Below are 13,465 nucleotides of genomic sequence, written 5' to 3'. Positions count from 1 at the left end.
CCCTTGAGGCTTAGAGTATGTTGCATCATTAAACTATACTGACTTAAATGCATTGTATTTCCCGAAAGGTATAGATACCAGTGTGCTAAATCTGTCTCGTGACTGGACAAAGTTACTTAATATCAGGAGAAATATGGCCAGTTATCAATTAAATTAGGAATGATTCTTGTCTTTTATTTTAAAGCTGAAGCCAATTCTGTCGGATATTGAGTATCTTCAGGACCAGCACCTCCTCCTCACAGTCAAGTCCGTGGATGGCTATGAATCTTACGGTAAGTGATGCCAGTGTAGCAGGAAGGAGTAGAGTGAACTGGAACCATTCTGCTTCACCCTTTCCAGTGCTGCTGGGAATGTGGGTGAAGTGATCCTACCAACTCTATCCAGTCTGGTCTCCACATGACTCCAGTCCCATGTTACACAGTTCATCATTTTGTTTTATTCATTCACTGATGTGGATGTCGCTGGCTGGGCCGGCATGAATTGCCCTCGAATGGAGTGGTTTGCGAGGCCATTCCAGAGGCCAGTTAAGTGTCAACCATGTTGCTGTGGGTCTGGAGTCGCATGTCGGTCAGACCAGGTCAGGGTGGCAGATTTCCTTCCTTAAAGGACCCAGTGTTGCCTGGGATCTCTGGATTACTAGTTCAGTGGCAATGCCACTCCACCACCACCTCTTGTATGGAATGGCCTCCAGCGCAATGTCCTCTTGGCCCATCTCGAGCATCTTCACTAACTGACATTGGCCCCCCCCCCCAAGCCCTCAATCAGTGCTTCAATTACATTTCCTTATTTTTCAAACCCTTCGTCATCTTGTTCTACTTGTACCTTGCCCCTTGTGCAGAAGAGCCCCCTTCTGGGCATTGGTGGAATGAGAGGCTCCCAACAGTTAGCAAGAAATCCAATAGGTACTTCAGAAGAAGCTTGCTTCCCAAGAGAATGTGGTATTCCTTACCACAGGGAATTATTTAGATGCATTGAAGCGGAGGAAAGAGAGGAGAGAGAATTTTACTGATGGAGTTCGATGAGGAAAGAAAGGAGGAAGTTCGATTGGCAAATAAACACCGACATGGATTGCTCGGGTCAAATGGGCCTATTTTTGTCGCTAATATCTCTGATCTCCCAAACCCCTCTTTATCCCATTAAACTCTGTTTCTCAACTCTCTCATTTTGTATTTTACCACCTTTCCATCATTGGTGACTGTGCCTTCTATCACTGAGGATCCATTCACTGGAATTTCCTGCTCAAATCCCTCAGGATTTGTCTCTCTGATCAAGGTTTTAGTCATCTGTGTACACAGTTTCCACCTTGGCTGCCCTTTTCCTCCCAGCTTTGTGAAGCATCTTGTGTTCTTCAGTGTTAACACTGTCCAAATGCATGTTTTCTTTTACGTTTATTTATTAGTGTCACAAGTAGGCTCACGTTAACACAGCAATGAAGTTACTGTGGAAATCCCTTAGTCGCCACACTCCGGCGCCTGTTTGGAGAATTTAGCGTGGCCAATGTACCAAACCAGCACGTCTTTTGTGTTTGTTACCATGCTGATTTCATTCTGATGGTGTTGTTTGAGGGATAGGTTCTGTCGGGTAGCAGGAGAACTACTTTTTTTTTTAAAAGGAGTGCCATGGGATCTTTTGCATTCACCAGAAAAAGCAGAGTATGTTTCTGCTTAATGTTGCACCTGAAAGATGGCTAATCCTATAGTGTGGCGCACCCTCTGTATCCATTCGCCAACTGTGCGGCACACCTTCCATACTGCAGGTAAGTACCAGCCCAGATTAGGCTATGGAGCATGACTTTCTCTTTATAGACGGAGAGCAGTACCAGCCTGAGCTCTGGCTGATGGTATGGTTTGTGTTCAGTTAAGTTTCTCTGTTCGATGCGATATCCCTCGTTTTGCTTTTAACCCCATCTCCTGATGTGTTGTATTCCTGTGCAGGAGAATGCTGTATTGCACTGAAGTCGATGATTGGCAGCACTGCTCAGCAGTTCCTGACCTCACTGTCGCACAGAGGAGAGGAAACGGGTAACATCCGCGGCTCCATGAAGGTTCGAGTGCCTGCAGAGAGAATCGGAACCCGGGAGCGCCTTTACGGTGAGCAGTGCAGCAGCACGAGCCATCCACTAGGTTTACTGGGAGGCTACCGAGATTTCACGGTTTGTGTTATAAGGAGAGACTGGATAGACTGGGACTTTTTTCTCTGGAGCGTAGGAGGCTGAGGGGTGATCTTGTAGATGCCTATAAAATAATGAGGGGCACAGATCAGCTAGATAGTCAATATCTTTTCCCAAAGGTAGGAGAGTCTAAAACTAGAGGGCGTAGGTTTAAGGTGAGAGGGGAGAGATACAAAAGTGTCCAGAGGGGCAAATGTTTCTCACACAGGGTGGTGAGTGTCTGGAACAAGCTGCCAGAGGTAGTAGTAGTAGAGGCGGGTACAATTTTGTCTTTTAAAAAGCGTTTAGACAGTTACATGGGTATAGAGAGATATGGGTCAAAAGCTGGCAATTGGGACTAGCTTAGTGGTAAAAAGAAGGGCGGCATGGACAAGTTGGGCTGAAGGGCCTGTTTCCATGCTGCAAACCTCTATGACTCTATGTTTTTGGCTTGGCTCTCGGAAGTCTGTTGAATACAGATTTCGTTAACCCCCATAGGTTCAGTTGTCTGAGTGGATCTTGATGCTGCCCTGTTTAACATGAGGAAGACCGAGGTTATGCTGTCACCTTGGTATTGACGCTGAATGGTTTTGGGTGTTTGCATTTTTAATGGGCAGAGTGGTTTATGTGACGCTCTCCTCTTTCTCAACATCTAGTGTTAACCATTCGCGGTTGTACTTGTATCCTGGCAGCTTCCTGGGCTGGCAGATGAAGACAGGCCCCAATCCTCCGCAGTTGTTCTTCTGTCAGAGCTCACGGCCTCGGGTTGTTATCAGAGCTCACGGGCTGTCGGGGTGGCCAGTGAGGGTCATTGGGAAGATGGCCAGCGACTGGAGAACTGAAGCTGCATCAGTTTGGACCTTCGGGGGCTGGAGGTGGTGGGTGGCAGATTGGACAAAATAGACCAAACCATAAGGATATGCTGATAGGCTGAGGTGACGAGGGATGGGAGCAGGCTCATTTGAAGCATAAACAACGACATTGACCAGCTGAGTCCAATGGGTCATTCCAACGCTGTGAAATTCACTGGCATTGGAGACAACTCTGGTTTTCTTTGCAATGTGTGGTTGTTTATCATGAAGGAATTAATTCAAGTGTCACTTTCCCACTCATGAAGGAGAAGCAGAGGATCCCCCCCTCCCTCCACAAAGTTCTGGGAAACTAGCCAACCATGATTGATAGACTCGTGATGTGGCATCATTTTGAACTCTGTTTAAAAATGCTGTGTCTCTGTCGGCTCTGTCGCAGTGAGTTTAATGTTTCATCATTGTTGCCTTGTCTTTCCTGAGCTCCTGCATTTATACAGCATTTTCTAATGAATAAATGCTGCCAAGACCTTCACTCAATGAGTTACTGTGAATACTACCCCCTCATGATTGACTTTAAAACTCTCTGGGGACTTTTACATATAACTTGACCTCATTCTGTCCCTCATTTTCATTGGAATTTCCTTTGGCTATATTTATAATGAAAACTACCTATGTAAACCTGTCACGTCACCATAGCAGAGCAGTGTGACACGTTTACATAGCAGTTTTCATTATAAATGTGAACGTGACTTTATAATGGAAAAATTGACAGGTAATTTGTGCAGCCTTTTAATATTTATATTTAATGCATGACAAGAAAGCAATAGGTTAGGCTGCCGCTTATTCCAAATACACGGTTTGGAGCTTCTCTGTGTATAATTTCAAGAAAAAAGCACAGTTGAAAGATAAGATTGTAGGTAGAGAATTGACTCAAGGAATTGACTCACCTGTGCTGATGTTACAGATGTGTGGGTGCGTGTTACAAAGTTCATAAGATATAGGAGCAGAATTAGGCCATTCAGCCCATCGCGTCCACTCTGCCATTCGATCATGGCTGATATGCTCCTCATCCCCATTTTCCTGCCTTCTCCCCATAACCCTTCAACCCATTCCCAATTAAAAATCTGTCTAACTCCTCCTCAAATTTACTCACTGACCCAGCATCCACCGCACTCTGGGGTAGCGAATTCCACAGATTCACAACCATTTGGGAGAAGTAGTGACATGTCTCATTTATTTCAATGTGTTCTGGGGGGTTGCTGGGAAAGCTGGCATTTATAACCATCTGAGGGGCTTGCTGGACCACCGCAGTGTCAGCCAAGTTGGTGTGGGACTGGAGCTCACACACCGATCAGATAGGAAAGCGCAGCGGATTCCCTTTCCTCGAGGACATTTGTTTATAGGTTTGATTTTGAACGACCCTTATGATGATGCCAGCTTTTAATTTCCAGTGTTTTTTTAAATATCAGGGCAGGATTTGAACCCCTGGGGCCGGATCTTCATTTGCCGGCAGGTCGGGAATGGGTGTGTGTGAGATTTTAAAATTGTCTTCCTGGAGGGCGTTTCCAGATTCCGAGAGCTCCGAAGCATGCTTCAGTGTTTGAATGGCGGGTGGGAAGGAGGAGTTTGTGGAATCCGTTTGCCTCCAATTAATGGCCCATTAAGCTGCTGGAGCTGGGGAGGGTGAGAACAGCTTTCAAAGTGAATTTAAAGAATCTAAACAGTGGCAATGTTAGAGTGCAATTGTCAGGTTCAAAACGGGGGGAAGTGAAAGTCTTTTATGCAGTGATAATTATCGAGACCTCGGAATCTTGTGCTAGATTACGCGTCTTACCCCTTTGGCAATATCACCACTTTCATTAGTGTTGATGTTGCTGACGCTCCGAGAAGCTGCTTCCTCTCTGCCAATACAGCAGTAATTACGACATGAGTCAAGACTTGGGAATCATCTCATAGAATCCCTCCAATGCAGAAGGACATCATTCGGCCCATAGTCTGCACCGACCACAATCCCACCCAGACTCTATCCCTCCTAATGCCACGCATTTACCCTGCTGGTCCCCCTGACACTTGGGGGCAATTTACCCAATCAACCTAATCCGGACATCTTTTGAGTGTGGGAGGAAACCCACTCAGACACGGGGAGAATGTGCAAACTTCACACAGACAGTGACCCAAGGCCAGAATCGAACGGGGGTCGCTGGCGCTGTGAGGCAGCAGTGCTAACCACTGTGCCACCGCGCCGCTCCTAGGCTTTAGGTTCCGACTCTGCTTTGAAAACCCGGACTGTGATCTCTGGATTAGTGATCTGGTAACATTATCAATGTGTCACTGTACCCCTAAGATATCGAGTAGCTGGAATAAAGGTATAAGGTACAAAGTACCTGCATGTGTCCTTCAGAGAGTCTCAAAGCCTTTTCTATCAACTGGATTGCTTTGAAATCCGTTAATTTCTGTGTTGGTATTTGTCGGCATCAATTTTTTTCATGCACTAAAATCTTCCAACAGCACTGGGAGGAATGATCAGTTGATCTGTCTGATTTTGATTGAATGTTGGCTGGGGCATCTGGAGAGCTCCCTGCACCGTTAGAACTCTCTCTCTGTGCTGCACTGACTGTTAGTCCAGATTTTTGCATCCACTTCTCTGGAGTGGGTTTGAGCTGACAGATTTTCTAACAGGCGAGAGGGCTGCCCACCGAGCTATGGCTGACACCTTTAAAAACAGCGAGGTTATGTTGCAGCTGTATAAGGTGCTGGTGAGGCCACACCTGGAGTGCAGTGTACAGTTTTGGTCTCCTTACTTGAGAAAGGATATACTGGCACTGGAGGGGGTGCAGAGGAGATTCACTCGGTTGATTCCAGAGTTGAGAGGGTTGGCTTATGAGGAGAGACTGAGTAGACCGGAGCTATACTCATTGGAATTCAGAAGAATGAGGGGAGATCTTATAGAAACATATAGGATTATGAAGGGGATAGATAAGATAGAAGCAGGGAAGTTGTTTCCACTGGTAGGTGAAACTAGAACTAGGGAGCCTGACCTCAAAATAAGGGGAAGTACATTTAGGACTGAGTTGAGGAGGAACTTCTTCACACAAAGGGTTGTGAACCTGTGGAATTCCCTGCCCAGTGAAGCAGTTGAGGCTACCTCATTGAATGTTTTTAAGGCAAGGACAGATACATTTTTGAACAGTAAAGGAATTAAGGGTTATGGTGAGCGGGTGGGTAAGTGGAGCTGAGTCCACGAAAAGATCAGCCATGATCTTATTGAAGGGCGGAGCAGGCTCGAGGGGCCAGATGGCCAACTCCTGCTCCTAGTTCTTATGTTCTTATTGACAATATCGTGAAACATAGTGCTGTAATTTCAATGGAGTGGCATTCCCAATCGGGTTCCCGCTCTGCATCTTGTTGGTTTGCCTGAAATGCAGCTGCACCCTTCTGGCCTCACTTTCCAACTCGGGGGGTCCCGGAGAGAATAAAGCAGTGCAGCCCGTTCCATAGGCCGGCTGTCAAGAGCCGAGAGAAAGGAAGACTTGCTCCCCTTTTTTTTTTAAAACAGTACCAGCAGATTTGCAGACCATTTCTCTCTGCTGCTTGTGGAACCTTATAGATTTTGTCAACATAAGTCATTGCCCTTTAAAAGTAATTAATTGTTGTGTGGGCTAATTCACAGCCTGATTTACTGTTGAAAAATATTTAGTTCTGGTGACTTTATTCCAGCTCCACCTGTTGGTGCCAGTGCAGTACAACATGGCATCGTCCAATTCCAGATTGTTCAAGTGACCATTCGCAGTTCATTGAGTCTATTTATCCTGACTGGACAGCATATTACACTGATCACAGCTCAGCTGACGGGGTGAACCTCTTCCCTCTTGTGTTCCACAGAATGGATAAGAGTCGACAAGGATGAAACCGGAGCCACCAAGGGGAAGCCAGGGTGCCGATCGGGTCAGGACTTAAAGTACGGTCACGGTTTGCCTGGGCTTCCTTGTTTTCATGCGCTCGCTTGCCGTTCGTTTTTGAGTCTTCCTCCATAGCTGAGGGGAGGGCTACAGCAGCCTTGGCTTTGGGGTGGCGCTGTTTTGCTGGGCAGTGCTGGAGAAACTTGTGACAGTGAATTGGAGCGATTGCCTGCGCTGCTTTTAGCGGAGAATCATCTGGAGCATTTAGCATCCCTTTAACTCTATCCAAAACCAAACTTAAAACCACTGTTGTCTCGGCCATCTGCAATGATCAGCCTTTGGTACGTCCAGACCCAACTATTCCAAAATAAAAGCAAAATACTGCGGATTCTGGAATCTGAAACAAGAACAGAAAATACTGGAAAATCTCAGCAGATCTGACAGCATCTGTGGAGAGAGAATGGAGCCAATGTTTGGAGATGATGACCCTTCAGAGACAATTGACCCTTTGTCAGAAGGATCACCTAAATGTTGGCTCTATTCTCTCCCCACAGATGCTGCCAGACCTGCTGAACTATTCCAATACTGTCCTGGCTGACTTCCACTCTCCACCAACTCCATGTCACACAGGCGTTTGCTCACAAGCTAACTCCAAGTCCCATTCACCCAGCACCCCAGTGCTCACTGAACTGCATTGGCTTCCAGTTCAGCAATACCTCAGGTTTTATATTCTACTCCCTTGCTTTCGGATCCATCTACTGCCTCACCTTTCCCTGTTGCAGTAACCTCTGCAGCCCTGCAACTGCCTGCGATCTCGGCACTTCTCCAATTCTGGCCTCTTGCACAACCCTGATTTTAATTGTCCCACCACTGGTAGCCATGCCTGGGCACAGAAGCTTCTGATTTCTTTCCTCATTGCCTTACGTGAGAGCACAACAGCATTCCAGTGGTGGTTTAGCGCAGGGGTGGTCACAGTGTGGTTGGATGGTTTTAGCTTTAACACTTAGTTGTGACCTTTCAGAGCGACCTCGAAGAAGCTGGCCTCTGCAGAGGGCATGGGAGTGCAGCTTGGCAAACACTGTGAAGAGACCGAGAAAGCCAGCTGTGTTGCCGTGGGACGTGCTCCAGCTCTGCTTCCTGGAGCGGCTGCTGAAGACAGGTACGTATCTTGGGGTTGAAGGGGGGTCATTTTTACAGAAACACAGAGGGCTGGTAGCAGCAGTAGAATTTTATTCCACCACAGTCTACCATCTTGTGGCCCAACATATCCCGCACTCTAATATTACCATCAAGCAAGGGTGCCAGCTTTGTTTGAGGTTGCAGGGAGGTTGCTAGGAGCAGTTCCAGGAGCCAGTATATCTAGACATGAGGCACCAACCTGGGGAAGCTGTGAAACAGGACTACCTGCATACTAGACAATGCTGTAGGCAGTGTTAAATGATCCCAACGTAGAAGATAGGAACAGGAGGAGGCCATTCGGCCCTTTGAGCCTGCTCCACCATTCATTACGATCATGGCTGGTCATCCAACTCAATAGCTAATAGAAACATAAGATGGGAGATCAGCTCAAAGGTCTGTGGCCCTGCCACATCCTGATATCAGTGGTGATGTGCAACTAAACTGAGGAGAAGAGGAGGCTCCACAAATATGCCCTCTTTGAAGAATAGAGCCCAGTACGCTTGCTCAAAAGATGCAACCATCTTCAGCCACAAGTGCTGAATAGATTCTCCATCTTAGCCTCCCCCTGAGATTATACAAAAAAACAAAAATAGGAGCAGGAGTAGGCCATTTGGCCCTTCAAGTTTGCTCTGCCATTGAATATAATCATGGCTGATCCTCTATCCCTGCACCATATGCCTGCGCTATCCCCATACCCCTTTGAGGCCATAGGTCACCACAGATGCCAGTCCTCAACCAATTGAACTCCAGAACCAGTTGAAGGCGTTGGATACTGCCAAGGCTATGAGCCCTGACAAAGTCATAGTACTGAAGACTTGTGCTCCAGAGCTAGCCGCACTCTTAGCCAAGCTGTTCCAGTACAGCAGCAATGCTAGAATCTAGCTAGCAACGTAGAAATTTGTTCATATATGTCCTGTCCATAAAAAGTAAGACCGAATTCAGAGGGCGGGTGAGAAGCCACCTCACTGCTGTCAGTCTGCAGTCACACGTGGCCAGGCCAGGTAAGGATGGCAGATTTCCTGCCCTAAAGAAGGTTATTGAACCAGATGAGTTTTTTTACAATGCTAGTTAGAACATAGAACATTACAGCGCAGTACAGGCCCTTCGGCCCTCGATGTTGTGCCGACCAGTGGTACCAATCTAAAGCCCCTCTAATCTACACTATTCCAATATCGTCATGGTTGTCATGGTACTGAGACTAACTTTATATTCCAGATTTATTAATTGAATTTACCGTCCACCAGCTGGTGGGGTTTGAATCCATGTCACCAGGGTATTAGCCTGGGCCTCTGCATTACTAGGCCAATGGCATTACCACTAATGTGCCATTAAAGTAGCCATCAACAGAGTTGTCAAGCAGCGCTTACCACTAATCTGTGCACTAATCATCAATTTGGGTTCCTTCAAATCCACTAAGCTCCTGACCTCTTGACAGCCTTGGTCCTAACGTGGACAAAAGAGCTGAACACGAGGGATGAGGTGAGTGTGGCTGCCCTTAACATCAAGGCAGCATTTGACCGAGTGGCGTCAAGGAGCCCGAGCAGAATCCAGGTTGGTGGGGATCAGGGGGAAATATCTAAAGGGTGAAATGTTACCTGGCACAAAGGAAGATGGCTGTGATTGTTGGAAGTCAATCCTCTCAGTCCTGGGACATCAGCACAGGAATTCCTCAGGGTAGTGTCCTCAGCCCAACCGTCTTCAACTGTTTCATCAATAACCTTCCCTCAATGATAACATCAGAAGTGGGGATGTTCATTGACGATTGCACATTCATAACTCCTCCGATACTGAGCCAGTCTATGTCCATATGCAACAAAACCTGGGCAATATCCAGGCTTGGGCTGACAAATGGCTACTAATATTTGCGCCACAAGTAGCAGGCAATGACCGTCTCCAACAAGAAAGAATCTAACCACCTCCCCTTGACATTACCATCACTGAATCCCCATTATCCTACGGTTGCCATTGACCAGAAACTGAATTGGACTAGCCATATAAAGATTGTGGCTACAAGAGTAGGTAAGAGGTTGGGAATCCTGCAGCGACTAACTCATTTCCCGACTCTCTAAAGTCTGCCCACTACCTCCAAGGGACAAATTAGCAATGTGATGGAATACTGTTTCATTCATTCGTGGGACACGGGTGTCGCTGGCTGGGCCAGCATTTATTGCCCATCCCTAGATGCCCTTGGAGGGCAGTTGAGAGTCAACCACATTGTTGTGGCTCTGGAGTCACATGTAGGCCAGACCAGGTAAGGACGTTAGTGACCCAGATGGGTTTTTCCAACAATCGACAATGGTTTCATGGTCATCAGAAGATTCTTAATTCCAGATATTTTTTATTGAATTCAAATTTCACCATCTGCCGTGGCGGGATCCGAACCCGGGTGTCCAGAACATTAGCCGAGTTTCTGGATTTATAGTCTAGCAATAATAGCACTAGGCCATCGCCTTCCCTGTATTGTCCAATTGGTTGGATGAGTGCAGCTTCAAATACTTTCGAAGCTCGAAACCATCCATGATAAAGCAGCTCACTTGCTTGACACCTCATCCATCACCTTAAACATTCACTTCCTCCATCAACAACGCAATGGCAGCAATGTTTACCATCTACAAGGTGCACTGCAGCAATTCGCGAAGGCTCCTTTAACAACACCTTCCAAACTTGTGACCACCCAGCTCGGGAACACCACCACCACCTGCAAGTTCCCCACCAAGTCACTCACCATCCTGAACTGAAAATATCTCACTGTTCCTTCACTGTCGCTTAGTCAAAATCCTGGAGCAACCTCCCTAATAGCACAGTGGATGTACCTACACCACATGGACTGCAGAGGTGAGCATAATCCCCTTTGATTTTTGAGACTATCTGACAGCTTGGATGTCTCAATGACAGAGGAGAACTATCTTTGTTCTTGCTACTGTCTTCATTTCGGAAATGCAGCTGCCATTTCACATGGACAATCCCTCAAACAGTAATCAGACCACCAACAGATCTGTCCTGGTGATGTTGCTTGAAAAATAAATAGTTCTTGCCCACCCCTGGACGGAGTGAGAACTCCATTTCTCTTTAACATAATGCCTTGGAATATTTAACACATACCCGAGTGAGCAGGACCTTGGTTAACTGTATCATCTGAAAGACACAACCTCCAGCGGTGCAGCACTTCTCTGTGCTACCTTGTGAGTATGAATCCTCTGGAGTCGTGTTTGAACAACTGACTGACTCTTGAGGTGAGTGTGTAGCCCATTGAGCCATGACTAACATATGGGAGGTAATGGGAGCAGGACAGTCCATATTGATCCCTGTGCCCCAGTAAGAACCAGGGAATATATTACACTGAAAGATGAGCTTTGCGTTATGTTTTTGACTAGTACGGACAATCTTGTGTGTGTTTTTCTTAGGTCAAAGCAACAAGAGATTTATTCTGACGCAGATGCTCTGTGTGCCAAGAACAGCTTCAACAACCCGGCTTACTACATCCTGGAGGGAGTCCCACATCAGCATGCCGCACTCCTGTCACCAGAGCACCAGGCCTCGGCATTTCCCAAGACGGGGCAGAAAAGCAAAGGCCAGGCCACACTTAGCCCACAAGATAGGAAACACCATCATTCAGGACGCCTTCCGTTAGCGAGCGAGGAGGGGTCACTATCGGATGACGAATGTTTGACCCTTAACCGGCCGCCCCCTGACTACCCTCCTCCTCCCCTTCCCAAGGCAGTGGATGTGGATATGATTGATAATCCTTTCTACGCTTCCTCGAAAGAGCTCCAACGACTCAAAGCCGGGTTGACCAGGGACGAGCCTGACTTGAGGAACCTTGGTGCCAAACACCGGACTCCCACAGACCCTCTGGAAGGCAAGGCCTCGCTTCCACCAAAAGCCCATCCCAAGCCGCAGCTGGTCTCCGGCACACCTCACCTGGCCAGTCAGTTCCTGACTGATCAATGCAGCACTTCCTACCAGGGCATCGTGGACGACCGGTCTTACTCTGCCCTCCAGATGGCCAAGAGCCTCAGCGAGGTGGACTACCAGGCAGGCAGGACCGATCCCCTGCAGAGGAACCCTCCACTGCCAGTGAAAGGCCAGCCTTCCCGAGGGCTGCTCTCTGACTACAGCAGGCCCACCGCCTTCCCTTCACGCTCAATAAAGGAGAGCATTGAGGAGGACATGGCCGAAGAGGTAAGCGTTAGGGGAGGGTGGTGGTGGGGGGGCGCTCTCGTGCCAGAATCACAATAATAGTCAGTGTGCTCTCAAGTCTTGAGTGATGCCAAGGAGTCAAAACCCATCAGATCGGGGGGTTGGGAGATAATTAATCATAGAATCCCTACAGTGCAGAAGGAGGCCATTCGGCCCATTGAGTCTGCACTGACCACAATCCCATCCAGGCCCTATCTCCGTAACCCCACATATTTACCCTGCTAATCCCGCTGACACTAAGTGTTAATTTAGCATGGCCAATCAACCCACGCAGACACGGAGAGTGTGCAAACTCCACACAGTCACCCAAAGCTGGAATTGAACCTGGGTCCCTGGTGCTGTGAGGCAGCAGTGCTAACCCAGGGTATGCATATACTCTGGTGTCTGGATACAAATCATGTGTATATTTCGACCCCACTCTAAAATCATAACTGGCCATTAGGCCCCACAAAGCCTGTTCTGCTGACCTGTATCCAAATCCCCTTGGGTACCTTTACTGCTTGTCCCTTGAGATCAATGTCCATCGGTAGGACGGTGAGGAGGCCGTTCAGTTGCTGTCTACCCTGCTCGCGTGTTGTGGGATTTATTACAGAGAGGTTAGCGACAACCCTTGGTATGATTCATTGAGGTCACCGGTATGGAGTTTCACCATCTCATGGTGTGAGTGATGTTATTTTCTTTTCCCCCTATAGGCATCATGTCAAGCGAGCAGCACCAGCTCCAGCCTGTCCTATGACTCCAATGTAGGTAACTGGTTACGTCGCCTGGGCTTGGAGAGGTATGAAGGCGGGCTGGTCCATAATGGCTGGGATGATTTAGAGTTTCTGAGGTAGGTATCTGTGCATCGCTGGGGACAGGAATCCTGATAAACATGCAAACTTTGCCCAGGCATCCAACCATGTATCCCAATCGGAACATCACCGTTCAATTCTATTACGACCAGCGAATCTTGTGGATTATTGAAAGTTATGTGCCTTTCTACCATGTCAAGGGCAGCCCACAGGGCAGTAGGGCAAGGGAGGATCGGCAGCTCCACTCTGCTTCCATGTTCAATGACCTTCTTTACCACCACCACTGTCCGCCCACACCCCCAACCCACCAGTGCCTTTCTGAGAAGCCCCATCCATTTCTGATGTTTTCCGTCTCCTTCAATATCCTCCCAGTTGCTGGATGGCCTTGAAAATACTCCCACCAATCATCTCTTTGCTATTTTCTATGTAACCCCCTGC

General features: G+C 47.6%; 1 protein-coding gene across 1 annotated transcript in view; it reads left to right on the top strand.

Annotated features, from left to right (window-relative positions):
- Window positions 1-13,465, top strand: part of inppl1a (inositol polyphosphate phosphatase-like 1a) — a 181,785-nt gene that overhangs the window by 157,150 nt on the left and 11,170 nt on the right. Inside the window, exons 22-27 of the mRNA XM_078222652.1 lie at window positions 185-272; window positions 1,935-2,090; window positions 6,841-6,916; window positions 7,879-8,016; window positions 11,441-12,218; window positions 12,929-13,065. Coding sequence (XP_078078778.1) covers window positions 185-272; window positions 1,935-2,090; window positions 6,841-6,916; window positions 7,879-8,016; window positions 11,441-12,218; window positions 12,929-13,065 — 1,373 coding nt within the window. The remainder of the gene's footprint in view (window positions 1-184; window positions 273-1,934; window positions 2,091-6,840; window positions 6,917-7,878; window positions 8,017-11,440; window positions 12,219-12,928; window positions 13,066-13,465) is intronic.

Source organism: Mustelus asterias, chromosome 10 (assembly GCF_964213995.1).
Source record: "Mustelus asterias chromosome 10, sMusAst1.hap1.1, whole genome shotgun sequence".
In the NCBI taxonomy this organism is placed as follows: Eukaryota; Metazoa; Chordata; class Chondrichthyes; order Carcharhiniformes; family Triakidae; genus Mustelus; species Mustelus asterias.
The sequence above is the reverse complement of the archived record's forward strand: the minus strand, read 5'-3'. Positions and strand labels throughout refer to the sequence as shown.